The sequence below is a fragment of the Artibeus jamaicensis genome, unplaced genomic scaffold (assembly GCF_021234435.1).
Source record: "Artibeus jamaicensis isolate MK-2021 breed Jamaican fruit bat unplaced genomic scaffold, CSHL_Jam_final contig_1832, whole genome shotgun sequence".
NCBI classification, from domain to species: Eukaryota; Metazoa; Chordata; class Mammalia; order Chiroptera; family Phyllostomidae; genus Artibeus; species Artibeus jamaicensis.
In genome coordinates, this window is record NW_026521362.1 from 3,025,892 (window position 1) to 3,048,352 (window position 22,461).

Sequence of the window (22,461 nt, forward strand, 5' to 3'; positions counted from 1 at the left end):
CCAATGAGAATCCCTCCCGAAAGAGCCTCAGCCAGCTATCTGAATGTGCAGATGAGGACAATGGGAGACTTCTCAGAGGACTCCAGCTTTCAGTCTTCTGCTATGTGTATATGCCTGTTTAAACATGCTTCCTTTAAATGGGAGTGAGACTTTCACTCTGACAGAAAAGTCACTCCATGATTAGATTATTCTATATAAGATCTCCTATTGGCCAACCAAAGACAGAGATTTCCCTACTGGCCTGCAAGATACAAACTGCTGTGTTTCAAAGAGGGCCACAGGGCTGGGGACCGAGGGCAGCCTCTGGCTGCTGAGAGCAACCACTGGCAGAGAGACAGAGGGGGAAAAAAACCCACCAAAACCCAAAAAGATGGGACCTCAGTCCTTCTACTGCAAGGAACTGAAATTGGCCAATAACTGGAAAGCTTGAAAGAGGACCCTGAGCCTTCAGTGAAATCACAGCTCTAGCCACCACCCCGCACTGCTGGCTGCAGAGAGTCAGGGTGGCTGCAGACCAGCTCAGGACCTGTGAGCTACCAGAGAAGGCCTAGGAGGTGTGGGCTCAAGAAACAGCATGGCGGGAACAGGCGGGCCTGAGGCGGACCTCTGGAAGGAGCAGGGACAGCACACAGTGACCAACCACCTTGTGTCATAGTACAGCTAAGGGGATCTTCCCAATGCCATCAGAGAAAGATTCAGAGAGCAGCTGTATCTAAAACTGTTGCAGGCCCTGTAAGCAGGTGGTCATCCCTGATTATATGAGACTGTGTGATTTGGGGGGAGAGGAAATGCGAGGAGAGAAGGGCCCCCAGAAACCCGTGCTACAGCATGGGGGCCATGGGGACACTTTTAAAAAGAGAGCTGAGATGTACCTGAGGTTTGGCAGGGACCTGGGCACACAGGCCTGTGCACGGGCAGGTCACAGCAGCTTACAGATATTATTATGTTTCAATAATAATAGAAACATAATTTCTATTATTAGAAGTGATAGAAAACCTGTTTGAAAGTAATAGAAAAGCTGTTTGAAAATGTAATGACAGAAATCTTTCTAATTTGTTGAGAGAAAAAGCCATGCAAGTCCAAAAAGTATAGAGGGTCCTAATCAAGATGGATCCAAACAAGCCCGCTCTAAGACACATAATAATTAAGACAACAAAATTTAAAGACAAAGAAAGAATCTTAAAGGTGGCAAGAGAGAAACAGATAGTAACATAAAGAGTAACATAAATAGTAGCCTCTGATAAGGCTAACAGCTGATTTCTTAGCAGTAACACTATAAGCCAGAGGGAATGGCAAGAAATATTCCAAGTAATAAAAAGCAAAGGCCTACAACCAAGACTACTCTACCCAGGAAGGCTCTCAATTAAAATGGAAGGCTAAATAAGGAGTTTCCCAGGCAAAATAAGGCTAAAAGAATTTTACCTCCACCAAACCAGCACTGTAAGACATGATACAAGTATTGCTTTAGGAAGATGAAGAAAAAGGGTGAGAGAGAGTATAACACAGATACAAAGGTGAAAAATGGCAATGAATAAGTACCTATCAATAATAACTTTAAATGTAAAGAGATTAAATGCTCGAATCAAAAGACATAGGTAGATGAATGGATAAGAAAACATGACCTACATATATGCTGCCTACAAGAGACCCACCTCAGAACAAAAGATCTATACAGACTGAAAGTAGAAGGATGGAAAAATATTCTGGTCAAATGGGCAGGAAAAAAGCCAGGATAGCAATACTTATACCAGACAAAATAAACTTCAAAACAAAGGCCATAAAAAGAGACATAGAAAGACACTTCATAATACTAAAAGGATGAATCCACAAAGAAGGCATAAACATGTAAACATATATGCATCCAACATAGGAGCACCCAAATATATAAGGAAAATCTTTGAGGACTTCAAGAAAGATATCAACAGCAGCATACTTACAGTAGGGGATTTTAACATCCCATTGTCAATAATGGATAGATCTAAACAAAATATCAACAAAGATATTGTGGCATTTAACAATGTCCTAGATCAAATGGACTTAACTCATATATATAGAACCTTTCACCCCACAGAAGCAAAACAGACATTCTTTTCAAACACACATGTAACATTTTCAAAGATACAACACATGAGAGGACACAAAACATGCCTCAACAAATTCAAGAAAACTGAAATTATGTCAAGCATTTTCTCGGACCACATGGGGTGGAAACTAGAAACCAACCTCAAGGAAAAAAATTCAAAACATTCAAATTTATTAAGCTTGAATAGCATGCTATTAAACAATGAATGTGTTAATAATGAAATCAAGGAAGGAATAAAAAAGTTTATGGAGTCTAATGAAAATGAACATACAATAGTCCAAAAGATATGGGACACAGAGAAGGCAGTACTGAGAGGGAAATTCATAGCAATACAGGCCTACCTAAAAAAGATAAAAACTTTCAAATTAACAGTATAACCCTAGGGCCATAAGAACTGGAGAAATAACAACAAACAAGGCCCACAGGCAATAGAAGGAAGAAAATAATCAACATAAGAGCAGAATTAAATGAAATAGAGATGAAAGAACAATTGAAAGAATCAATAAATCAAGGAGCTGGTTCTTTGCAAAGATAAACAAAACTGACAAGCCTTTAACCAGACTCATTAAGAAAAACAGAGAGAGGACCCAAATAAATACAATAAGAAATGAAAGAGGAGAAATTACAACTGATATCACAAAATGCAAAGGATTATAAGAAACTACTATGAAGAACTATATGCCAAGAAGTTTGAAAACCTGGGAAAAATGGACAAACTTCTAGAAACATATAATGTTCCAAAACTGAATCAAGAAGCAGAAAACCTGACTGGACTGATAACAGCTAGTGAAATTGAAGCAGTAATAAAAAAAACTCATGGCATACAAAAGACTTGGACCACATGGCTTCAACTGAGAATTTTATAAAAGATTTAGGGAAGAGCAAACCCATATTCTGCTCAAACTATTCCAAAAAATCCAAAAAGAAGAAAGACCCCCAAACTATTTTTATGAGGCCAGCATCACCCTAATTCGAACCAGGTAAAGGCACAAGAAAGAAAGAAAACTACAGGCCAATATCACTGATGAACATAGATGCTAAAATCATCAATAAAATATTGGCAAGCCACATCCAGTAATACATTTCAAAGATCATACACCATGATCAAGTGGGATTCATCTCAGGGATGCAAGGATGGTACAATATTCACAAATCAAGAAATGTAATATATCACATAAACCAAATGAAAAACGAAAGTTACATGATCATATCCATAGATGCTGAAAAAGCATTTGATAAGGTACAGCATCCATTTATGATAAAAACACTCATCAAAGTGGGAATAGAGGGAGCATACTTCAATATGATAAAGACCATACATGAGAAACCTACAGCCAACATCATATTCAATGGGCAAAAACAAAGACTTTCCCACTAAGAGCAGGAACAAGACAAGAATGTCTACTTTCACCACTTCTATTCAACATAGTATTGGAAGTCCTAGTCACAGTGATCAGACAAGAAAAAGAAATAAAGATGCCCAAACTGGAAAGGAAGAAGTCAAACTATTATTGTTTGCAAATGACATGACAGTATGCATAGAAAACCCTATAGACTCCCGCGAAAAACTACTCAACCTTATAAGTGAATTTGGCAAAACAGAAGATACAAAAGTCAATATTCCAAAATCAAAGGTATTTTTTATATACCAACAATAAAATGTCATAAATAGAAATTAGGGTGAAAACTCCATTTACTAGAGCCAGAAGAAAAATAAAGTACCTAGGAATAAACTTAACCAAGGAGGTAAAAGACTTGCACTCAGAAAACTACACAACACTGATGAAAGAAATTAAAGAAGGCACAAATAAATGGAAGCCTATACCATGTTCATTGATTGGAAGAATTAACATTATCAAAATGTTCATACTACCCAAGGCAATGTATAGATTCAATGCAATCCCTATTAAAATAGTGATGACATATTTCATGGATATAGAACATATATTTTAAAATTTTATATGGAACCATAAACTACCCCAAATAGCCTCAGCAATTTTGAGAAAGAAGAAAAAAGTGGGAGGGATCAAAATACCTTATATCAAACTACATTATAAGGCCACTATAATCAAAACAGTCTGGTACTGACATAAGGACAGACACATAGAACAATGGAACGAAATAGAGAGCCCAGAAATAAACCTAAGACTCTATGGTTAATTAATATTTGACAAATGGGGCAGGAGCATAAAATGGAGTAAATATAGCCTCTTCAATAAATGGCATTGGCAGATCTGGACATATACATGTCAAAATATCAAATTAGACCACCAGCTTACACCATACACCAAAGTAAACTCAAGATAAATAAAAGGCTTAAATAAAAATTGTGACACAATAAAAGTAGAACATAGGCAGGGAAATTTCAGATTTCCCATTAGGCAATATTTTCATGACTATGTCCTCTAGGGCAAGGGACATAAACAAGTGGGACTACATCAAATTAAAAAGCTTCTGCACAGCTAAAGAAAACATCTGCAAAATGAAAAGGGAACCAACCATATGGGAAACATATTTGCCAGTGATACCTTAGAGAAGAGTTTGATCTCAAAAATATATAAAGAACTCACATCACTACACAACAGGAAGACAAACAACTCACTTAAAAATGAATAAAGGACCTGAACAGACACTCCTTCAGGGAGGATATACAGAAGGTCCAGAAACATATGAAAGGATGTTCAGCATCACTAGCCATCAGAGAGATGCAAATTAAAACCCCAATGCGATACCACCGTACAACAGTCAGAATGGCCATCATAAACAAAGCGACAAACAAATGCTAAACAGGTTGTTGAGAAAATGGAACCATAGTGCACTGTTGGTGGGAATGCAAACTGGTGCAGCTACGGTGGAAAACAATACGGAATATCCTCAAAAAAGTAAAAATGGAACTGCCTTTTGATCCAGCAGTTTTACGGCTGGGATTATGCCCTATGAATCCTAAAACAATTCCAAAGAACCTTTGCACCTCTATATTCATAGCAGTGTTATTTATAATAGCCAAGAGCTGGAAGCAACCTAAGTGCCCATCAGTAAATAAATGGATCAAAAGACTATGGTACATTTACACAATGGAATTCTATGCAGCAGAAAGAAAGAAGGAGCTTCTACCCTTTGTGACAGCATGGATGGAACAAGAGAGCATTATGCTAAGTAAAATAAACCAGGCGGTGAAAGACAAATACCATATGGCTCACCTTTAAGTGTAACCTAATCAATAAAACAAACAAACAAGAGAAAAAGAACCAGAGACATGGAAATAAAGAAGAAACAGACAGTGAGCAGGGTGAGGGGAGGGGAATAATGGGGAAAAGATGGGGAAAGCTCAAGTCAAGGAAAAGGTACAAAGGACTCATGGTCAAGGACTATGGGTTGAGGATTGTCTTCGGGAGTGGGGGGTGTTTAGAGCATGCTAGAGCAAAAGTGGGAAAAATGGCAACAACTGTAACTGAAGAACAAAAAATAAGACTAAGGTCTCTATTAAAATTTGGAATAGACTAAGACTAAGTTGTTTCCATGGTAACTTACTGAAACAGGCCTTTCTTCATTTAATAGAAATGTATCATTTATGTACATACCACATGTAGCTCCTTGCTCGGTATTGGATCAAGTCCTTTGATAAAAGAATAAAAGAAATGAACTGCAGGACAGTTCTATAGCTCTGTCGCTGCTTGTGGTAAAATTATACTTGGGCACTAAATAATAAGAATAAAAGCCCTTTCATTTTGGTTATATTCATTTGCCATGCAGTTTTTAATAACAAAAGTGCACGTCCAAGTGTTTTCATGAGGTTGTATTAGAAATGGGTTACAAGCTGTCCTTTGACAACCTCTTTGCAGCCTGAAAACTCTTTGCTCCTTTTGTCACCCTCAAAACAAAATCCCCTTGCTTGACATTTACATTCTATTACTACCTTAGTTCCTGTACTTATAAAACTTAATTTTCTGCCCTCTGTAGTGTAGGCCTGCCACTCTATGTGGGCCTGCATCCTCAATGTCCTCACACACACTCCATTCTCTGTGCTCGCTGTCACTTCCATGAAGCCTCTCCTGTCCTTATTGAAGCTCTTTTGTGAATACCTCCTATATAGCAGTATAAATATTCTCTTTTTAAAGAATCATTGTGTTATTATCCTGTTCAGATTGAATATAGGGATTGTGTTCCTATTTACTTATTAATATTTCATACTTTAAAAAAGTGGCAGTGGATTTACATAGAATTTTACATATAACAAATACACACATATATGTGTAATATATATGTATATCTATCTATATATAAAAACAGGTAAGATGAAAGAAAGAACATCCACATAAATAAACAATTATGTAATAAAATAATCTAAGAATAAGGCTAAATATAAATAATCAATAAAATATTACTATTTTTTTCTGTATTAACTATGTATTTAGTAGGGAAAAAAACCCTTACTTGACAGACAAACTTTTGATAACATGCAGAACAGTATAAAATTCTCTTAGCGGAACCCATGGGAAGGATTTTTTATTAATTTTATTTAGTTATTTTTCAAGTACAGTTTTTTGTCTATTTTTCCCATCCCAGCCTCCCCCGCCCCTTGCTCCCCACCTCCCTCCCATTTCCAACCCCCTTAGTTCTCGTCCCTGTGTCCTTTATACTTGTTCCTGTGAATCCCTCCCCCTTTTTCCCCTTAACTTCCCTTCCCTCTCCCCTCTGGTCACTGTCCCCTTGTTCTCTATTTCAGTGTCTTTGTTTTTTTTTTTTCTGCTTGCTTGTTTGTTTTGTTGTTTAGCTTCCTGTTAAAGGTGAGATCATATGGTATTTGTCTTTCAACACCTGGCCTATTTCACTCAGCATAATGCTTTCCAGTTCCATCCATGTTGTTGCAAAGGGTAGTAGCTCTTTCTTTCTCTCTGCTGCATAGAATTCCATTGTGTATATGTACCACAATTTTTGGATCCATTCATTTACTGACGGGCACCTAGGTTGCTTCCAACTCTTGGCTATTGTAAATTGTGCTGCTATGAACATTGTGGTGCATAGGTGCTTTGATATTGATGTTTTAGAATTCTTAGGATATAATCCTAGCAGTGGAATTGTTGGGTCAAAAGGCAGGTCGATTCTTTGTCATGTAACAGATGGCATCTTTACCAATTTTCTTATACATACACACAAAAAAAAGAGTTTAAGTTTTAAGTATATCTGTATTCCTCTTAGTGCCCATAGATTACTGGGTTTATAAATGGTGTTCAATACATCCTTGATTAATGAGTTTTTTCCTTTAAATCATTAGCTTTTGATTGCAAGCAGGTTGCTTGAAATTGTCATATTGTTCTGACATTTTCTAAAAAATATTTGTTTTCTAAATATATTTTCCTAAATTCAAGCTTTCTAAATTTGTCTTTCCTGTCACTGACCCAAGGATTTCACAAATCATTTGGATTTCTTGCTCTTTCCTTTGTAACAAAACAGATTAAGACTACGAGAGCTGATGGACATATCAATTTATAGTACTGGACACTGAGGTCCAGAAAGGACAAAGGACTTTCATAAAGCCACTGCTATGACATAATATTTGTTCCCTATCACCCGTCTTATGTTAAACCCGATTGCTGGGTGGCGGAGTTTGGAAGGGGCGTCTTTGAGGTGAGGTCATGACTGTGAAGCCCTCATGAAGGAGATCAGTGTACCCACAGGAAGAGGGAGGACCAGGTTTCGCTCTATGTCTGTGCCATAAGGAAGACTTATGCATACGACAGGAGAAATGCACTTGAAGATAAAGTGAAGAAAGAAATGAGGTTCAGACATTCGAAATAGAACAGAAGAGAAAATTCCTACTGGGACTAAATAGTTATTGGAGATAAACCTATATCTAACAAAATTAGCAGAAAGCCTGGAACCCATCTCTAAGTAACGGGAGCTTCAGAGGGGATAAAGTGGTTGGCTGCAGGAGCAGATTGATGCTCCTGGCAGCAAAACATTTTTCTTTTACTAGTTTTTGGTTAACAGCCCACCTTTCTCAGTAAGAAATGTTCTATTGGTGTGAGATAATGTGTGTGTGCTGGGGTTTTATCAAACTAGGATAATATGAAACTTTCTGCTTTATGAGCATGTGTGATATTGTACTATTCAGGGAATATTCTGGGATTCTTATTAATTAAATGAAATTAAATTTATGTGAATTTCTCAGAGTTCATGAAGTATTTTAAAGTGTGAGCCTTATGGAAATTTAATTTTAAAGTCTTTAGAGCATGGGCTGATATAATGATACACTATAATTAACCAATTAACAACAGAATATTTTATCCTACTACATGCACAGATGTCCACTGATATCACCATTTCCCAAGGTGCCATCTTAGAGGCTGTCATACAAGTTCAGTCCCATGTCCCCCCCTTGTTGCCCCTGCAGCCCCTTTTCCATCTACCTCTTCCTGTAACAGGAGTCACAGCCAGTATCTTTACTGTTTAAACACTAGGCATAATCAAACCTTTTGGAAGCTGGTTTGTTTTCATACTTTGACATAACGAATCATATAACCAATTTTGTACTTACAGCTAGAAAGCTCAGAGCCAGAGTTGTGGCTTGTGAAAATGAATGCAGGGTTTCAGGGAATTAATTTTAAATACTTTACAGTAAAATAGTAAAAGTGCTTTCTAGGTTGAACTTGCCTATTTTTCTGTAGCTTTTGGAAAAGCTGTCACATGTGATGGATCTTAACTATTATTACAAAGAAATGCATAAAATTAGACTGAACAACACTTAGAAAAATGAGTCTAAGAAACTGGCACTTTTAGTGCTCCATTTTTAGAAAATATTAAGGGGAAAAATCTCAATTTCTGAGTAACTCCTATCAGGGAAAGAAATGGTGGAACACAATGGATTCATCATTTGTTGCCAGGAAACATTCTGAGCAGGCAAAACTAGGCAGACTTAGATCATCAGTTTAAGTTCCTCCACATTTTAATCAATCCCAAGCTTAGCAGATGTTCCTTTAATGTAAGTAATAATGCAGTGAGTTAAGCAATTTTTTTGTGATTGTTTGCTCAGTTCTTGAGTTAAGATTAAAAAAAAACCCCAAATCCAATTACAACAGTTTTTAGAACTCCTGTGCAGAATTTATTAACTATTAACTGAAAGAGCTGTTATAATCTTAAGAATTCACTTTTATATATTTTATATATGTTTAATTTTTGTCAATATAGTATTTAGAGTTTATTGACAATTTCATTTGCTACAGCAATTATACTCAAATGGAAGAGAAAATACAAAAAGTCAAAATAAAATAGAATTGCCATAGACAAAGTTTCCATAATTAAAATATTCTGTAGGATCAGTGTAATTCATAGCCATTCTATTTAGCTACCACTTCATTTCTTGAAGCTATAAGATGGAATAATATATTTTTATAACTTTGAGGAAGGTTTAGTGTCTCAGACCTCATTTCCAAAGAGGTGGATTGCTTACAAATACTAAGCTAGACTATTCAGGGAGTTTTCATTTGTGAGCTCCTATATTAATTCCCTGTGGCTGCTGAAACAAATGATTGCAAACCAGGTGGCTTAAGGCATCAGAAAATTATTCTCTCATAGTTCTGGAGGCCAGAAATCTGAAATCAGTTTCACTAGATAGAAACCAAGGTACTAGTAGGTCAGCATTGCTTCTGGAGACTCCAGGGGAGAATCTGTTCCTTGCCCTTCTAGCTTCACGGCCACTGCCTACATTCCTTCACCTGCGGCCCCATCATTACTTCTCTGCCTCCGTGGACTCGCTGCCTTTTCTTACCCCGTGTGTCAAGCCTCTCTCTGCATATAAGGGTACATGTGGTTGCATTTAGGGCCAACCAGATAATCCAGGGCAATTTTCCCATCTCAAATCCCTCAGTCTAATTATATTCAGAAGTCTTTTTTTTTTCATATAAGATAACATTCACAAGTTCCAGGGATTAGGATATAGATATCTTTGGGGGTCATTTTTCAGCCTATCATAGCTCCAAATCTAGGTACATCCATAGCAACCATTTCATCCTCCAGGATATTTTTTTCTTTTATGTGGTTTCAATGTTGAAACTATTTCTGTGATAACAGCAGGTTTTTTGGTAACTAAAATTTTTATATGGAAAATTTTTTGTTCATTTATTTTTACAATAAGCAGTTATTACCATATGGAGTTAAAAAGGAAAAGAACTAATTATTGCTTCCAAGAAGAGTTTACATTTTTGGAGATATGATGAATAAACATACATAATTGAAATGATAACATAAGAACAAAAGAGTAAGAGAAATATTGACAGGCAATGTAAAGTAGAAAAAATAAAAAAATTTAAATTTTTATAAGTTCCAGAGAAGAAATTATCAATGAAGACAGAAAAGCAAAAAAAAAAAAATACAGTATACATGAAGAGAATTAGGTTTTAAATTAGAATTAGATAAACTATGTAAACTACAGAACTATGTACACTAGATAGGATTCATGTAGTGAGAAAAGTGGAGAAAGGCATTTCAGGCTGGTATAAGAAAGATATGACAAAAAACAAACAGATCCTAATAAATTTTGAAACATCTGCTAAGGCAATACTCAATAGTTGATGGAGTTGAGAATTTCTAAGGTGAGCAACAGAAGACAAAATTACAAAGGTAGAAAGTGGTCAAATTACACAGAATCTAGGCTAATAAAGAATGTTAATTTTAGCCCTGGCTGGTGTAGCTCAGTGGATTGAGCACGGGCCTGCGAACCACACGATCGCGGTTCGATTCCCAGTCAGGGCACATGCCTGGGTTGCAGGCCGGTTCCCTGCAGGCCAGTTCCCAGCAGGGGACGCACAAAAGGCAACCATACATTGATGTTTCTCTCCCTCTCTCCTTCCCCCACTTCCCCTCTAAAGATAAATAAAAAAAAAAAAAAAAAAAAGAATGTTAATTTTAGCTTGTAAAATCCAGGAACTTTAAAAAGTTATTTGTTTATTTTTTCTAGTTGGATATAATATGTTTGAAGGAGTCCTCACTTGATTATGGAATGTGAGTAAAATGAAGATGGGAACAGGTTGGAGTGATGGGGAAACTGTATTGAAACTATTGTAGTAATCAAACTATTGAGGCAATCAAAGCCTGGACCAAGAATTATTAATGAAATAAAAGAAGAAATAGATAAAAAAAAACCACACACAGAAAGAATCCACAGGGCTTAATGTCTAGTCTGGGGAAGGCAGGGGTAATGAGAGCTAAGAGAGAATGTAAAAATGGGTAAATGAAGAGATTAAAGGGACAAAAGACTTTGAATAAAAGATGTAAATACAGACAGACTGAGTTTGAGGCTACATTTTCTCATTCAAAAATAAATGTGTATCAGTTTGAGACAATGGGTGGTATGACTTTGGAGCTTCCTTAGAGGTAAATTTGAGGGGATTGATTTTCTAGAAAAATAAATAATAGACTCACTGACTTGTACATGTTTCCCAAAGGCTTTGTTGACACAGGGCTGATCCTATAATAACAGGCCCTGTTGAGACTTACTCGGAATGAAACTAAATCTGGGACTGATGGACTTGAGGATCAGCAGAGACCTCATAACTCCCAGAAAAACTGGGCCAATGTGAAATGTATGTCTTTGGATATTTTGTTCTACTAACATCATATACTAACGTCATCTACAGTGTCTATCATAGGATAAGATAATGAGGTTTTGTTGAATGAATGTTTGAGCCAAATTACCATTTCATGCTCAGTATATTCTATTTTTCTGGTAGGAGCATCAGCCAATCAAAGACCAGAGATGTCCTCCTCACCAAGCATTAATGAGATTGAAAGGCTCCTAGAATACTTTCTATTTCTATAGAAATTATAATAACTCTGCTCTCTTCTAGCTTGCATGTATCCAACTCATTTAAACATTTAATGAGTGTCACATGTTCATTCTTTCTTCATAGGGCATTTCATTTCACTTGCAAATTTACTTTGTGAAATCCCTGGAGAGTTTTTATTCCATTATGCAGACTACTAAAATGGGACAAAATTAGTGTAGAAATGGTTTCTAAGTAATTACAGTACTTATAAAAATGCAAACTTAAAATGAATACATACATGTTGAATGAATGTATTCATTACAATCTGGGAATGTTTAGTATGCATTACTAAAATAATTAGCTTTCTCTAGGAGAAAGGATGTAATGAGGAAAGTATCTATACTCTCAAAAATTTGTAATACACCTATCATAAGGTTAGGTTTCTTCTTAGGTACAAATAGTCATATTTTAGAGGAGGAGGAGACATGTGTATGAAAATATAGATAAGACCTGATGATCTCTTCTTTATCTTGGCAGACACAGGGCTATAAGAAATGGTTAGCATAAGCTTCCCTAAATGCTACCTTGTAAAATGGCTCTGAATCATTTACTGCAATAAATTACATGGAATGTTTCCATATGCTTTCTAGCTCTCTTCAAATGAGCGGCTCCAGGGAGAAAGTGAAACATTATAAATGTATTAAAATGTGAGTACTTTTCCATTGTCCTTTACAAATACATAATTTTACGTTTGGAAGGAATGAATACAATATATATGGGGGTTTCTTTTCCTCCTTTTTGGATTAAAGATGTATTTTAATTCAAGAGGAAAGACTCCACATTAATTTTTTTAAAGTTTTATACTAATACTTAATATCAAATAAATGATTATCTTATAAAACTATATCAATCTAAGTTGTACACAAGTATATTTTACATAAATTTTAAATAGAAATTCATGTCAATACTTAAATTGATATGAGTTCTGTCCAGAAAGTATCCATCCATGTAATAAGAAAAATAAAGACATTTATTGAAGAAGACACAATATACAAAAAACAATGTACACAGGAGAATGGTGCCTTAGTCCCCCTCAAAGTAGGCACCTTGGGACCTCACACAGTTCTCCCAATCACCGTTAGCTACTGTGTCATATTTTCCTGAATCTCATTGGCAGTCTGAAATCCCTTCCCTTTTAAAGGTGATTTTAGTTTTGGGAAGTCGTAGGGCACCAAATCTGGACTATAAGGGGGCTGAATCACTTGACTGATTTGCTGTTTTGCCAAAAAACATTGCATGAGACATGATGGGTGAGCAGGCACATTGTCTTGATGAAGCTGCCAGTCACCAGTTGCCCATAGCTGCAGCCTTCTGAATCATCTGAATAGATTCCACGGAGGAATGTTCAAGCTTAATGCAAAATTTGATGCATATTCATTGTTCTACTTGCTCAGTCATTTTGAATTCAATGTCCAAAAAGTACATATATTCATTCAAAGGCATCTACCCACCCCCCCTGATTAGTATGGTCAAGTTGTCATTGTTCATGCATGTGCATTTCAGTTCCTTCTTTGGCTGCCAGGCTACACTGATGTTGCACAAACCATTCTGGTTATATTAACAATGGCTGGACTTTTAAAGATCTATTCACCAGTTTTGATATTGGTTCCTTTAAGATTATGTAAATGTCATTTAAAAGCATCTCGCTAAAAAAGAATTACATTTATTTTTGTGTATGGTGTAAGAAGGGGATCTGGTTTCATTATTCTGGACATATCTGCCCAATTTTTCCCAATACCATTTATTGAATAAACTGTCTTTAGCCCACGGTGTGTGCTTGCTTCCTCTGTTGAATATTAATTGACTATACAGGTGTGGGTTTATTTCTGGACTCTTTATTTTGTTCCATTAATTTATGTTTCTGTTCTTATGCCAGTACCATGCTGTTTTGATTACTATGGACTTATAGTATAGTTTGATATTAGGTAGCAGGATTCCTCCAACTTTGTTCTTTCTTAGTATCTCTGTTATATGGGGCCTTTCGTGGTTCTGTATGGGAAGTGTGGGGTGGCTGTGGTTGCAAGGAGTTGTGGGGGGAAAATAGAGACAACTGTACTTGAACAACATACTTGAATAAAAAATGTAAAAAATAAAATAAAAATAAAATACTATTTATAATTGCTAAGTAAATAAATAAGTAAATATTTTTTGAAATATTTGTGCTAGGTTTGTGAAGTATGTCATTGGAATCTTGAGAGGAATTGTGTTGAATCTATAGATTGCTTTGGGTAGTATGGGCATTTTTATGATGTTAATTCTTCCTATCCATGAACATGGTATGTGCTTCCACTTATTGGTATCTTCCTCAATTTCTTTCTTCAGTGTCATAATTTTCTTAGTACAGGTCTTTTACATTCTTTGTGTGGAATCAAATGAACAAACTGAACTAATAAGCAAAATAGAAACAGAAACATAGAGAGCAGGAAGACAGACCGGGGTGAGGGGGTGAGGGGGTGGAGGGACTGAGCAAAAAGAAAAAAGGACTCATGGACATGGACAGCAGTGTGGTGATTGGTGGGGGCAGTGGGGTATTAGGGGACTAAGTGATAATAGAAAAAATACAATAACAAGTTTTTTTAAAGATAAAAGAATTGTATCTCTACATCAAAAAGGGAAAGCATAAAGGTAAACAATGACTGAAATACATAAAGTGTTTCAAAATCTGTATATGAAAACACACTATAAACAATATCAAATCAGAAAAATATCTACTATATGACAATAGGTAATAGTCTTACTTAATAAAGTGTTTTTATAAGTATATAAGAGAAAAAAGAATCCTCTTAACCTCCAATGAAAACATAAGCAAAAGCATGACTAGAAAATTCACAAAGTATTGATATCAATTATAAAAATACTTAAGTGCACTGATAATGTTAGAAATATAACTTAAAGATATAGATTTATCAGTAATTCTCCCCTTGCTATCTTGTCTTTCCTGTATTCTGGCCACAAAAACTTCCATGCATTCTTTCATTTGTTTACTTGACTAGTTTTTATTTGGTACCTACCACAGGTCCAAGCCTTATGTCAGTGGTGGGGATGAAAAGAGGAGAATATGCTGGATATAAGAGTGTTTAAGAAAAGTATATCCAGCAAGTCCTGAGAAGTTAGTTTTTTATTGATATCTCAAGAGAAACAAAAGGAAGGAAGGAAGGAAGGAAGGAAGGAAGGAAGGAAGGAAGGAAGGAAGGAAGGAAGGAAGGAAGGGAGGGAGGGAGGGAGGGAGGGAGGGAGGGAGGGAGGGAGGGAGGGAGGGAGGGAGGGAGGGAGGAAGAAAAGAAAGAAAGAAAGAAAAGAGAAAGAAACTACTAAAACTCCTGTGCAAGGAGAAATGGTTAAGATCTAATAATTCTTAGCAAAGATAAAGAAACTTCTTTTAAAAATGTAACTGAGTGGAAATACTAAAAAACAATATTAACATTCATTATGACTTTTGTGTAAAAGCAGAAGAGAGAAATTTGAATTTTTATCGATTGAGGCTACTTTTAAGAATTCAAAACTAAATAACCATAAAAATAGATGCAGCTTCCATGGTAACATGAAAGAATAGCAATAAAAAACAGGGAAGGTGGCTCTGAGAGTAGAGTCCTAAAATCTGTTATTTTCTCAAGTAAGCCTAAAACTTAAATATGTCCCTACTATTAATCATTCTAGAAATATTGAGTCCTACCAAGGTATGAATCATAATAGGGTTTTATGCAATGGGTTAATATTTTCATATATATTTGTTAGAACAGGAAAGGCAGTATATTTTATTAAGTTTAACAATATCACAGGAAGTGTTGTGCATTTATCTTGCCTCTGGCATTTTTCACTAAATGAACACTTTTTTTCTCATAGAAATACAAAGAGAAATAATTAAGAACATAAGTGAAAAAATAAGTACATAAAATAACTAATGGCAATATACCAGTAAGCACTGAGTGTCTAGTATATGACAGTCTAAGTGATAGTTGTTTTACAAATTTAGTAATCTTTAGAGAAAAAAAGATTGATGAAGATCTTTTACCTACTGTACAGATAAAATATTTAAGCTCAAAAACAATATGTGACCAACCATAAGTTACCCAGGCCAGACTAATGGTATAAAATGTTCTTTTATTCTCAACAGTTTATTTTTCTCCAGTTTTGCTTAATTATTAAAGTAATGCATATATATAAAAAATGTGGGGTAAAAAGTAAAATTCCTTCCTCCAGTTCAATGTTAGAGAACTTCCTCCAGTTCAGTCATCAGAGAAGATCTATATTCCAGAGGTAATCAATATTCCAGATAGACTACTATACATAGCTATTATATAGAGCTACTATATATTCTATATACATAGCCACTATACATAGCTACTATATACAGTCACTATACCTAGCTATTATATAATCTATTATATAATCATCTATATAAATATATACATTATAGATACTACAGAGAAAATGTCAATGCATTTTTCATAAATGAAATCATTCAACATAAGTTACATTCTGAATTTTTACCCTCTTTTCAGTTTTTGCTGACAATACATATAGACATAGCAGTCATTTTGGTGGCTATGTAGTATTCTATGCTACGAATATATCATGATTTATTTAAATATTCCCCTCTTGGTAAATATTTAGCTATTTCCACTGTCTGTGTTATAACAAAAAGGACACCAGTAAACATTCTTGTGCATATATTTGTAGACATGAATAAGTATTCATGGAGATGAAAAATAGTGGTTTTAATTTCTATCTTGCCATGAAGTTGATAAAAGAGATGGCAGAATGTATGGTGTTTTTACAGGTTTTTCCTTTGCTCACTTCACCTATGAATCCCTGAGCTTGGTGACCTTGTACACCTTTGTCTTTCTTTGCACACGCATGATAAAATGAGATGGGTCTAAAATATTTGACACTCTCCACTAACTGTAAGTTCATTGAAAGTGTTGTCCTTTAAATTAAATTCTGTGGTGCTTTCTTAGTAAACTTGGGATAATAAAATAGCCTAATTAGTTCTTAATTTGAATGCCTATTATTGACTTTTAAGCCAAGGTCTAACTTGACAGCTTTCAGAACGATGTATTGCCCTCAGATATGAAGCTGATAATAAAGAAAAGTTTACCTGATTTCCTCCCATACCATGACAGTTGAATATGCCCACTTTTTCATTTTCCTTGCGGCCCATGTTGTCTAAACATTGATTAGTCTCAACATTTCTTATCTGAAGGAAACACACACAAAAATAGAAGTTAGAGACCTAAGTCAGAACATTTTTCTGATATCATCAAATTGTATATCGATAACAAAATCATACATGTTTGTAAGAAAATTTCTCTAAGAAGAGTGCTTTCTTTAAATATGTATCTTTCTTTCTCCGTGTCCATTTCCAGGTTCGTATAAGTTTCTGACCCCCTACTGAAATAAGCTTGAACAGCATTGTCATTACCCCCTAATCAAGAGGCACAACTTATTCACACTATAGTATCTGAGAAGAAGGAAAGTCTCCATGTTACAAATTAGGAATTCTTCCCAAAATCCTTTTAAAACTAGGACAGTTTCCAAATTCTACTCAAATAACCACAGTCTCTTCTTGAACTTTCTATAGTATCATATGCAAAGGAATAGAAACAAATTGGTTAAATCTTCATTTATGTTTTTATAGATTGTTTCATTACCAGGCACTTTACTTTATATATTAATAAAGATTAATTACATAGCTTATTTCTGTAACTAAAAACATATTCATCTATCATTTTCCATTCCTAATGCCTTACTTGATGGAAAGCAATTGACCCTAAGAAAACATTTACAAGGATAAATGGTGATTTCACATTAAAAAATTCACAAAAGCAAGATTAAATTGCTAACTGCAAACATAAGATTTTTGGTAAACAATCAAACATTACATTAGTCCTAAAATTAACATAAAGTTAATACATATTTGAGCCAAATGCAATTACAAAAGCCATTCATTGAGTTTTAAAATGCTCTAATTACTAAATCACATGCAAATCAATGCAAAAAGAAGAAAAATTGTTCTAATATATAGAATGTTTTCATTTTTTCCCCTTAGTCTCAACCACAAGTATGAATTTACTGAACTTGTCTACTCTGCTTCCAAAATGTTTTTATCACTGACTCTTCTTAGGACATGCATATTTTATGAGTGAATGTGTGTTCACTCATACATTACTCGGATGTGTCTATTTAGTTGTCTATGCTTTATATACATGTTTATTCATATTGGCAGGGGAAGAAGTTAAAAACTGGTATAGAAGATGGATTAGGTTAATACAATTCACTTTTTATATGGTGCAGAACTTCATGGCCATGTAACAGTTCCTAGAATTGGGAAAAATGATATGATTTTCATTTAAGACCCTATTTGGCAATTGAGAACAGTGGAGATAAGAATTCACACTTGACTGGGGTTGGAAAAAGCGGAGCAGGGTGCCCAAACCCTGTTCCTGCGGGTTGGGATTTAGAGCAGCATTACAAATGCTTTCATCAAGAAATCTGAGCAGCAACCCATAAGAAAGCAGAGAGCATACTGTGAACCTTAGAGGGAAAGGGTATAAGCTTCCAGCAGCAAAATCATATACAAGTCCCATAATGGTGGGTTCTCTCAATCTGATTTAGGTTGGTTCAGGTGCTGGAGGAAACTGAGCCAATAGACTAAGGCTAAAGATTTTTCAGAACCTGTAGCTGCATAGGATTGGGGAAGCTAGCAATTGACAGATGTAGTGGATTGGTCTGCCTATGTTTTCAATGATCTGATCAATATGCAACATATAAACTGAATTATTTTTAAATCCATTGCATCAGACTTATTAACTTTTCATAAAAGGCACACTTCTTGAAAAACAATAAAATTATTATTACTTATCATCATAAAAAGTATAGAATAATATAATACAATAACAGAGGAATAAATATCTCAGAGTGAACAGAGTGAACACAGTCCCTTCCATCATGGAGCATACATTTTAGAAGGCAGAAGTACAATATACAAACACATTTGTAATGGCAGAAGATCAAGGAATCCTAAAAAGAAATGTAAAGTACAGTAAGTGTAGAGAAAGTAATGGCAGGGGTACTATTTTAGACAGGGGTCCAGGAAAAGCCACTTTAAGGAAATGTTACTTGTAAAGACACCTTTTTGAAGCCAGAGAGCAATCATATTTCCACCTATGGAAGAGCATTCTGGACTGGGGGAAAAGCAAATGGATGCTCCCTGCAGCTGAGAAAATGACTGAAATGACAGGTGAATGATATAGCCAGGGAGGGGAAGATTAGAGAGGTACCCAAGACCAAATAATACAAAAAAGAAAGGTTTTTGAGCATGAGGGTGACATATCAGTTGCTTGTTCTGGCCTCTGTGTGGAGAATGGTTAGATGGAGGCAAGAGTAAAAGCAGGGACTTAAGTAAGGGGCTACTGCAGTCACGCCAGTGAGAGGTGATGGTTACTCAAAATAGTAGGTCAAAGAGGTCAAGTTTGACATGGTTCTTAAGGAAGAGCCAAGTAGGACTTGCAGTTAAATTGAATATGACCTATGAGAGGGGAAAAAAGACATCAAGAAGCATTCTAAGGTTTTGACGTAAGCAAATGGGTAAATGATTCCATTTACTAGGAATAATATTCTGAGCTTTTGCATACATTGCTAAAATATATCTGTGGTCTTCATACTTAAAAGCCAATTTGGTAGATTTGAAATTCTTGGCTCACAATGTCCCCTTGAGTAAAAGTATCTTTAAAATGTTATTCTATCTACCACCAGCATAGTTATTTTTGAGAAGCCTGATGATAATCTGGTTTTCTTACCCTTATATCCTTACAAATGTCTATCTGCCTGAATGCCAATCTGACTTTTTTTCCTTTTCGTTAAAAGTCCAACAGAGTTACCACAATATATCTTAATATTGTTCATTCTGGATCACACTTCAGGTCTGTGGTATTCCTTTTTAACATGTGGTTTCACTTTTATTTTCAAGAAAGTTTCCTTTTGTTATAGTTATTATGTTAATTTTGTTTTATTGTTTTGCTATTTCTCATTAGAAAACCCTATTATCTTGGACTTTATTGCTTATCTTTCATATACATCACTTTATGTTGAGGGTTGTGTCTTATTTTTCATTTTGAAAAATGTCCCTTCCCCCCTCTAAAATGTCTATGGCATTTTATACTGAAATTATTGACTCATATGGTCTTCAAGTTTAGCCTTCATCTCTAAACTGTTTTGTTCTTTATTTTTTAAATTATTTCCTGCTCTCATTTCAGATAGTCTTTTTTCAATTTGATTTATAGTCTTCTATATTTTATCATTATAAAATTTCTTCTACCTTGTTTTGAAATTTTAGTTTATATGTTTCCTCTCTACCTTTATTCTTATTATCCTTTCAATATTTTTTTGCATGCTGCCAATTCTCCAGACTTTTAAAAAGAAGGATTTTATCAGGGGATTCTTTCCCCTCCCCTCCCCTCTCCTCTCTCTCTCTCTCTCTCTCTCTCTGAATCACCTGGCATCTTGAAACTATTCCAAGGCCTTGTTCCCATGTCCAGACACTCCCATTTAATTGGTAGAAGGTATAACCTGATCATCAGAGTTTTTTTTTAATTTCCTTAGGTAATTTTAATATGCAGCAAAGTTTGGCAGCTACCATGTTGAAGGAAGGTATAGAGTATCTTGATGTTAAATGGTAACATTACAATGACTTTTGCCTTTGAAATAACTTCTTTTTTTAGCAGTTCCAATATGGGCTGCCAAGTAGACTCACTTGGAAAGCTTTTGAAATATTCTGATTGGCCTCACCCTCATAGATCCTTATCCAAATGATCTGAAGTAGGACAAGAATACAGGTTAAAGTTCCTCAGATGAATGTACGATTAGTGTTGAATCTCCTTGTTTCAGGAGAACACACTGGGGTACTTGCTGGCTGGAAGCCTATCTATTCTGTGAATCATTTTAGACACTGAGTGCTGGCAGAAAGTTAAGGAGGTTTTTTCCACCAAAGCTGATTCCTTTACTACCCAGTGGGGATGTTTAAGGGGGGTTTTTTTGAGCTGTCCCTGACAGGAAATGTTTACACAGGAGACCATTTCTAACTTCACAAGTGTGGATCTCCTGTTTTTTACTTTTGGAAGAGCAGAAAAAATTGTCTTTATTTTTTGAGATCTCCTAGCTCTGTTCATCTTTCTTCTATTTTTATCTAGAACTTCTATTTCTTTTGTCCCCATTGCCCCTACCTCCTCAATTTGGGCTTTATTCCTTCAGCTTTCTCCTGAGAAGAAGCTTCCACTTGTGAGTTTTAAGAATTCACAGGCCACAATGTTCAGACCCTCAAACATGAGAAAGAAGACTTTTCACTGACTTCAAAATTAGATTGTATAAAAGCACATCTCTCAGTCTTAACTATGATAAAATTGCCTGAAATCAATCTCTCATAAATATTTATTAGTAATTTAGGTGGCATCCTGGTCTCCTTTCCATCAGACACCTCATTGCTTCTCTCTGCTTCCTACTGCAAAGATTGTGGCAAAATATGGTTGTAAAACTGTCAGCTCATATTTTGGAATTCGTGAGGATACCTTGCCACCTACTTTTGTTGTCCACATTGTCCATCAAGCTCTGGTTCTACTATCCCCAATGCTCCTGTTTTCATGGGGAATTTACAGACTTTCAAACATGATGCTACTGCTGCAACTATTTTTTTCAGAATTCCAGGATAGACTCATTTTAGGGAGTGCAAGGAAAGAAGCCTTACATTGTTGACATGTTCTAACTTTTCTACAATGGTTTGGTAGTTTCTGGGCAAGTTATATTACTTGTCTCTTAGGATGTAGTAGATATTCCGAGGATACAATATAGGAACTCAAGTCCAGTCTGGTGAAGTTGGCTGGACATGGGATCTGGGAGACAGGAAAGAGACAGAAGTCTGTGGTTTGGGACAGTTGTGGAAGGAAACAGGGCAGATTATAGTAATTCGCAATTACGAATTGTAGGTGCCACTTGCTATTCCCAGCTCTTCTGTGTAATGACTAATTTAATATTTATAACCAACCCAACTACTCTCACCTTACAAATGAAAACATTAAGATACAGTGAAGTTAAGTAATCTGCCCAAATAAGGAATTGAAAGTTATTATAATGAGTTTGGGCATTGACCAACCCTGACGTCCAGAGAGGCAGGCAGAATTGATCAGGAAGGAATGAGGAGGGATCAAGCTCTAGTTGACCAGAAATAGAGGGAACAGTAGGTAATCCAGACAATGGTGAAGACACATAGAGCAAGATATATGGAAGCTGGCTAGGATCAGATCTGGGGACCACGTTAAGGGAACAGATGTAAGGTTTTCTTTGTGTTGAGTGCCACACTGCTGGACTGAGGTCAGGTAAGCATTTCTGGCAATGGCCAGGATGACATTAGATATATACAGGATGGGGCACAGAGTGTCAGGGAACAGGGGTATCAATTACCCTTGTTTAAAGGGTACCCATCTTAAAAATAGGAGAAACACATCATAGGAATACGGACATAATATCTGAAATGTTTCTGTCACTAGGCCTATAACACCCAGA

The 22,461-nt window shown here is 35.7% G+C and overlaps 1 protein-coding gene across 3 annotated transcripts in view; it reads right to left on the reverse strand.

Moving 5' to 3' along the window:
• Positions 1-22,461, reverse strand: part of GALNT13 (polypeptide N-acetylgalactosaminyltransferase 13) — a 514,121-nt gene that overhangs the window by 24,407 nt on the left and 467,253 nt on the right. For all 3 annotated transcript variants that reach the window (XM_037143386.2, XM_037143385.2, XM_053671600.1), the window contains exon 11: positions 17,006-17,104. In XM_037143386.2, the coding sequence (XP_036999281.2) occupies positions 17,006-17,104 (99 nt within the window). The remainder of the gene's footprint in view (positions 1-17,005; positions 17,105-22,461) is intronic.